The sequence below is a fragment of the Festucalex cinctus genome, chromosome 11, assembly GCF_051991245.1.
Source record: "Festucalex cinctus isolate MCC-2025b chromosome 11, RoL_Fcin_1.0, whole genome shotgun sequence".
NCBI classification, from domain to species: Eukaryota; Metazoa; Chordata; class Actinopteri; order Syngnathiformes; family Syngnathidae; genus Festucalex; species Festucalex cinctus.
Genome location: NC_135421.1, coordinates 26,067,933 through 26,075,765, shown reverse-complemented (window position 1 = coordinate 26,075,765; position 7,833 = coordinate 26,067,933). Strand labels below are relative to the sequence as shown.

Here is a 7,833-nt window from a genome sequence, read left to right as displayed (position 1 = left end):
TCGATTCAATAATCGGCAGAATCGATTTTTTTTTTTTTAGGATTCACACCTTGAGCATGGAAGAATGTTATATGAACGGCACATTAAGCCTTAATATTTTTATTTTAATGCTGTTCAAATGTGAAACAGATTGCAAACTGTTTGTGTACAGTGGCTCACGGTTATAAGCCTCAAGTTTTAGATAAATATATTCATACAAATCTTACAGTGTACATGTACAAATTTACTGATAGTATTTTCTAAATTTGAATGGAAACAAATCGCAACAATCGACTTATAAATTCGTATCGGGATTAATCGGTATCGAATCGAATCGTGACCTGTGAATCGTGATACGAATCGAATCGTCAGGTACTAGGCAATTCACACCCCTAATATATATATTTTTTCAAACTGTTGTGTAGTGACTCAAGTGTTATACCGCTAGATACCAGTAGAGGGTGATGGTGTTCTGTGTTACCCTCGAGCCGAAAGAGAGCGTGAACTGTTTTGTCGACCTGTTTGGATTTCTTGCAGCTGAGCCAACACAAATGGTAAATGGACATGAAAACAGGCTGGACATCGGTACCTGACGACCAGGGTTGAGGACCACTGCATTAATTAAGGGGCTGTATTAAGATATGACACATACCTTGATACAAGAGGGGCTCCGCGTATCAACCAGAATCCATATACTGTGTATGCTTACGGTACTTAAAGTTACTCATCCATCCATCCATATACCGCTTAGTATACTGGTAGTGTTTACACTCCTGAACCACAAGGTGGCGCCAGAGCTGTTTTAACGGAGCAGCATAAGGAAACTATACATTATGCAATAAACACTGTCGGCGTTGTGTAATACGTATTATAGTTTTGTTATTTTGTATTGGTAGTGATTTTTGTTGACTTTTAGCAACCTCTAGTGGTGAAAGGTGTATTACGTTTGGCTTACTTGACTTGATAAATATCTCATCTATTCTGTGAAGCACTGATATGGCCCGAAATTTATGTCACGATATCAATTGCATCCCTTCACGGTACATATCACTATATGCTATATATGAATATGAATATAATGAATACTTTCTGAACAGCTGATTATATATTCCATTAGAGAAGCTCAATAAATCAAAACACAATTAAGATATCATTTATTGTGCAAATCTGGTCAGAAATAAATGTTAGCGTTCCCTTGTGCAAAACAGTGCAAACAAAAAGAATACTGCTGCAATATAAATGAAATCAGTACAACTGGCTTTCTATAGTTTTTTTTATTTATTTTTTTATAATTCATTCAAATGTTTGTGCCCATGGATTACTCTCCCTTTCCCAATCTTAAGCATCAAAATTAACAAGCAGCAATAAAAATAACATTGCTGGTTGGATAATTCATGCACAGCCCATTATATATAAAAGTGGAGAGGTCATTTGAGCAAATCTGTCTATCCTATGTGTATAATCACCTATCAAAACACACTTAAAAACAACAGAATGTAAAAAAAAGAAAAATAGTGTTGTCATAAGTTGGAATACGTTTTATCTGCTTGCCATTCAGCATGAATGTATGAGGGAGCTTTGCGTGATGTCGTGAAATCACCATCGCATGACTTCATCCGTGGTTCATGTGAAACTATAAATATGTTGTGAAGCACAATGTGTGTGTATTGTGTTGTATTTTGGACTTGGCGGCTGTGTCTCGCTCCCAATTGACCCCCACTCTCAGTAGTTTGAAACCCTGAAAGGTCGCTGCATCAGTGGAGGCTGTTGTCTGTGGATCTCACTCTGCTTCATCTATCCTTCCTTTAGTTTTTTCCTCTGGTCTCTTGAGATCTTCCTAATCTGTTGCAATTTAGAGGTTTCTGGGGGTTGGTGAAAGATTCTGGTTTTGTAACAGTGGGTGGTGTCTGGTTGGTGACGGATTTCACTTTGTTTCATCTTTCTTTCCTTTGATCCTTCCTCTGGTCCTCTGTGCAACTTCACAACTCTTGTCTGGCGGGACTGAAGTATCCGGTTAACGGTAAAGGGTATGGGATTTATTTTTTTTTAGGTTTCAGATGAATTAAAGAGCACAAACTCACACACATGCACACAAAATAAAAAGAATAAATCATTAATTTAAAAAAAAAAAGAGAGCAATGATGATGACGTGTTGAATTGGTAAGACTACCGGAAGAGCAATACTGAGCTCTCAAAAAATAAAAATAAATAAATAAACCCTGAAATTTATTTTTTTGTGTGTATGTGAAAGCTTCTGTGCATTTGAGTCCTCCATTGGCATTAAAACGGCTTGAATTCAAAGATTGCGTTACCTCGAAAGAGGGATATTAATAATTCATAAACGTTTCTTCCACAACTTTTCTCACTATCTTGCATCATCCCCCGTTTGAAACCATTTGGCCAGGGAATGATCATTTTGGGATCAATTGTATAATGTCGTTCTCGCTTGCTTGCTTAAAACTGGAGTTCAGATTTGGTGTCTCGTCGTGGCAGTTTGGGGGGCTTAATGTTGGCCAGGACCTCTCGGGCGTACTGTGTGTGGTGCAAGCCAGCATTCCTCAGGGCCTGCTCGACCCGCAATCTGGGATCGGCGACAATCTGCACAACAGAAGAGATTGCAACAATTCAGCGTTCACACTCGGGCTGACATCTAACAGTGTTTGCAAGTCATTTCATGCCTGATGATTAATCACTCATCTATCGCATTTTAGGGAGAAGTTCCTCCAAGTTAGAAAATCATTCGTAAGTGTTGCATGAGAACAACCACAGACTGCGCCGGCGGCTTTGAGCTCAAGGCTGGTCCGAACTGTTTGCAAAAAATCAGGACAAACATTGTTTAAGCCGCCAAATAGCTTGCACAATAAATGCCACTGTGCAGGTCAGCGACCATTTGCAAAACAGGATGGAGCAAAACATAAATGACAAAACAGAAAAAAACTTGAAACAGGTGGTGCTTGAAAATATTTGGAGCTCATATACAAGTGACAAAGGAAAAAACTCAAAACAAAACAAAACACGCTTTTCAAACTCTCCACTAGAGGGTGCCAAAGGGTTTCATGTGAGGTACAGCAGCTTTTCAAAAGCTGCTAATGTCATTTCAGGCACTCAAAACAAACAGTTGATATAAAAAGTCTACACACCCCCTATGTCTTAAAATGTAAATAACTTCAGAACTTTTCCTACATAAAATGAACGAATTTTATACTAATCTCTCAGGGTAAGCTCACTGTCCGTCACTTTATTCTAATCCAAGAAGAAGAAATTTCACCTGAGCGTCCGTGTATGTGTGGATTCCAAAGAGAGGCCTCTGGATATCAAATTCTGTGACGGTCGAGTATCGATGTCGCCAAGACTGAGTGCCTCCCATCATCCTGTCTGCGTCGGACTCTGCCACCACTGCCACCTGAGGACAACATAATTTACTTTTAATTAATGTGCATACATTTAAAAAAAAAAAAAAAAAATGTAAATAATTTGCTGCACTTTCACAATCAAACAGAAAAATTGAATATTTTAATTTGTCTTTATTTTAGTTCACTTAGGCCTTCTTTGCCTCTCTTTATGATTTGCGTCGATTTTTCTGTGACTAAAAGTGCAATCCCACTTGTGACCAAATGGTGGCAGTGTTGCCCCAACACAGAACAGACTAAAAGACTTAACGGGTCAATTCCAGCGACAGATCGAATCAATGGCTTTGAGAGGGTTAACAGCACATAATGATCCACCTGGTTTCGGAGCGCTTCCAAACGGCTGTGTCGCTCCGCTTCCTCCCTCTGACGCTCCAGCTCGCACGCCTCCCTCGCCTCCTGGCGCCGCTGCAGCATCTCCGCCCGGAAGCGGACCCTGGGGAGAGAGCGGAGGGGTGAAGACGTTAAGACCCAGCAAACGTCCCCTCCCTTCCATCTGCCGCTGTGCCGCAATCTCACACGTTACACACGTCGCTCCTGATACCGCAACACCTCCAAGCTTTGGAGCTTTTTATGAGGCTGTCACTGTTACTGCTCTCCTATCATCTGTTTTTATACCCCGCAGGCCTCATGAGTCCGCCTTTCATTCACTGTCGCATCTGAAGCGGATTATGGAGTGTGGAGGGTGATCGAAATACAAAACAAATCATGTTTGGCTGAATGCGTTCATAAAAAGGTCTTATCGGCTGATGGAAATTCAGCATTAAAGTGACTGAGCAACACATAAAATATGATAATTAACGAACGGGAATACAAGCAAGATGAAAACTCCAAATCCCACAATGCATTGCTCACCTCTCTCGATCTTGCCTGCCCTGTTCCTCCATGGCGCTCCTCAGTTTGGCCAGCCTCTCCTGATCCCTTTGCTCCAACTCCTCCCTCCTCCTCTGCTGCTCCAAATGAAATTTCCGGAGCTGAGGGAAGAACGGTAGCGCTGACGTTTACGAACAAAAAACAGCCCCGAGGAACGGCCGGTGACGTCGGCCCCCTAATCTGACTTACGCACGGCTCGTAGCGGTCTCGCGTCCTATTGATTGCGACCGTGCCAGAATCAGATTAAATGTAAATACAGAAAATGAGATGATATTTCAATGTCTGGCCGATGATTGTGGTAAATTATGAGGAATCAAATGCAGGGTAAATGCTCTCATTTATCATAGTGTCTCAGCCCAAGGGTACTTACACCTAATTAAATTGTCACACTAATGCATGATTATGTTCCTCTTCAGGGGAAGTTTGTCTGTAAGCACGATAAACGTATTGCTGGGAAAATACCTCGCAACTTGTCATTCCGCTTTATTTTTATTATACAATGTAAGCATCAGGCACATAAACCGCAGAGATATAGGCCTACAGTGGGTATAACATGTCTACACACCCCTGTTCAAATGCAAACGTTTTTGCACTAAAAAACCCCTCAAAAAACAGTTAGGTCATAAAATAACCCAAATTGGGTCAAGAATGGACCAACCTAACCTTTTAAGTTATTTAACCATAAAAGTCCAATTAAATTAAGAGCCCACAAAACAACCCCCCTAAATTGGGTGTTATGTGGGTTCTTCCTTTTCTTTAAAAAGTTGGGGAGAAAGAAAAAAAACAAAAACAAAAAAACCTACTAGAACAGCTGAACTTTATTTGCCGTTAATCAGAAGCACTATAAACAGTAGCAGGCGTTTGTTGACTCATTTGAACGAGTTTCAATGTGATCTGAACATAGCCACATTACCAGCCATTAGGGGTGTGCAAACTTGTGCAACCACATTTCCATCATATGTTTCGTTACACTTCCCTTCTCACCCCCCCAATTGAGTTGTAAAGGTTGTAAGTCACAATACTGATCGAAAAAGGACACGATTACCTGGCATTTCAATAGGGGTGTGTAGACTTTTTATATGCACAACATGAGCATTTCTGAAACGTCTTCAATTCTGAATGTACACCCTCAGGGACTGTGCGTGAGCGCTTCACCTTTTCCTTCTGATGTGCCCGCAAGGCGGCCTCTTTCTCTTGCTCCCTCTTCAAAATGGCCTCGGCTTCCTCCTGCTGTCTGGCTGCGATGGCCGCCTGCAGCTCGGCCACCTCCTCCTGATGGGCCCGCCACTGCTGCAGCTGGAAACACACACGAAACACAGAGCTTGGATTGAACAAATACAACCACTTCAGGATGAAGTCGGAGCACTGAACTCATTTACTCCCAATAACGTATAAATACGTTTTTTTTTAATGCTCTAAGTGTCCCAAAGACGCATTTATACGATTTTTTTTTTTTTTTTTTTCTATGCTAGAGCATACAGAAGGCTTTGATGCAGCCTCTCAACTGCAAAGAACAGTTGCAGAAATGGTAGTTATTACACAAATGGCCAGCAGGTGGCAGCAGAGCAAAAGAGATCAACCAGGGCCATGTAGAAAAAAAGCTCAATTACTTACAATTTTAAATAGATTTGCGAAAACTGATGAAACTTAGCTCTCTTCTAATGCTAATTGCTGCAAAACGGAAACAGAAACACACTTTTTTCCTGATGAAAGAAGAGACTTTAATCTTTCTTTTGATAGGTTCCATGCTTTTATAGCAATAGAACACAATATTCTGTGGGCCTTGCAAAATCAGTCAAAATCCAGTAAAACAGCCGGGAGGGAACGGGATTGCTTCTGTGAAAATGGCGGCGAGTGAATGAGTTAACGTCCTTATTTACTCACCGGAGTCAAGAGTTATTCAACTTAAAAAAAAAAACATCAAGCGTTCAAGTATTGAAATGTTAACGACAAACATTAAGCCTTGTGAGAGAAAATACGCTGTATATTAGGGCTAAACAATTAATCAAAATTAAATCGACATCCAAATGAAGTGAATAAAATTTTTGGCTGCAATTTTGAAAAAAAATAAAATAAATCATAATAATAATTTTATGTCTAATTAAATGTTCATGTTTTCAAGGACAAGCCTCTCTCTCACCAATCAAGACACTGACATAACTTTTGTCAGCACACTCACTCGCCACACACGCACGTTGCAACATTTTTTCCCTGTGAGTGACAGGCTCGTTATGCAGCAGGCTCTCTGTGGCGTGCCGGCTATTCAAGTGCGGCATTCCGAGCTCGCAGACAGATTCTCGGGCCTATCAAGAGGAGAGCGCTAGAAGGTGCCCACAGGAATGGGCTGCAAATTAAAACGCTCCAGCGCGGATTAGCGCCAGGCGGTATCATCAAGGCTTTCGCACGTGTTGACTGTCTGAGAGAAAGCAGCAGGGAACTCACACAAGCCTCCATTAAACCACGACTTGGACACGTAATACTCGTCAAGACATTTAAAACACTTGTGTGGTTTATGGGATTTTAGGAGTAGAAATTAGGTAACGATAACAAAATCATTACAAACATTATTAACTCATTCACTGCCATTGACGTCTGTAGACGTCATAGATCCATTTTAAGCCCACCCCAAAACTCCCATTTTTGATTTTGACTGATACAACCCTAAACTATGGAGATAAATATGGTACAAAAGTAACTAGTATATATAAAAAAATTAATAAATAAAAAAATAAAAACAAAAGGTGTACCTGTAGAAAAAACTATACATTTGTATCTGTTAAAGGTGTGATTTTGTACCTAGAAAAAAAAAATTGTACCTGTTAAAAAAATAAATAAAAAATACGTAAAAAAAAATTGTACCCGTAAAATAGAAAATGTGTACAAAAAAAATGTAAAAAAAAAATAAAATAAAATAAATAAAAAAATAGTATCTTTAAAATAGAAAAAGTGTATTCAAAAAAAAAAAAAGTGCATAAAAGAATTGTACATACATACATACATACATACATACATTCATAAATAAATAAATAAATAAATAAATCACTCCCTTTGCCACAATTAGCCAGCATCTATGTACCGGTCAACTATACTGTAGCTTGAATATTGGAATCTACTGTAAAAAGAGCAGTTTCTGAATGTAATGCATGTCTAAATCTAATTCAGAGCACACAAAGAGCCCCTGAAGAGCCTAAAGTATTAATTCTCTATAATGCAATGTTGTATGAAATAAAGGGAAGCCGGCAGTCTTCTTTTATGCAGCAGTGTTAAGACTGTCAAAGGAACAAAAGAATGATGGCCTCATTTTTTTTTATCTGTGCGCCGCAGCCTGTACAAAACCTTAATTGTACGTTGACGTCTTCAGTCACAGCAGCTTTTGGAACTTTCTACTGCGTGTCTAATTGACAAGACTTTACATGGTATAATAGAGTGAATCAGTTCAGGAAGGCGCGTGAGCAAAATTGCCAATTACGAGCATCGACAAAGATTACAAGTGTCACGCCTACTGGAGTTACTCACACGCGTACTAATAAGTCGGTGACTCACGGTTGACAAACTTGTTAAAAGGGATGAAATC

The 7,833-nt window shown here is 39.8% G+C and overlaps 1 protein-coding gene across 4 annotated transcripts in view; it reads right to left on the bottom strand.

The window, feature by feature from the left end:
• Positions 1-1,234: 1,234 nt before the first annotated feature.
• Positions 1,235-7,833, bottom strand: part of LOC144030062 (coiled-coil domain-containing protein 148-like) — a 32,719-nt gene continuing 26,120 nt past the window's right edge. For all 4 annotated transcript variants that reach the window (XM_077535984.1, XM_077535983.1, XM_077535985.1 and 1 more), the window contains exons 11-15: positions 5,415-5,555; positions 4,242-4,360; positions 3,705-3,822; positions 3,248-3,382; positions 1,235-2,577 (exon numbers count right to left, since the gene is read on the bottom strand). In XM_077535984.1, the coding sequence (XP_077392110.1) occupies positions 2,434-2,577; positions 3,248-3,382; positions 3,705-3,822; positions 4,242-4,360; positions 5,415-5,555 (657 nt within the window). In that variant the 3' untranslated portion in view covers positions 1,235-2,433. The remainder of the gene's footprint in view (positions 2,578-3,247; positions 3,383-3,704; positions 3,823-4,241; positions 4,361-5,414; positions 5,556-7,833) is intronic.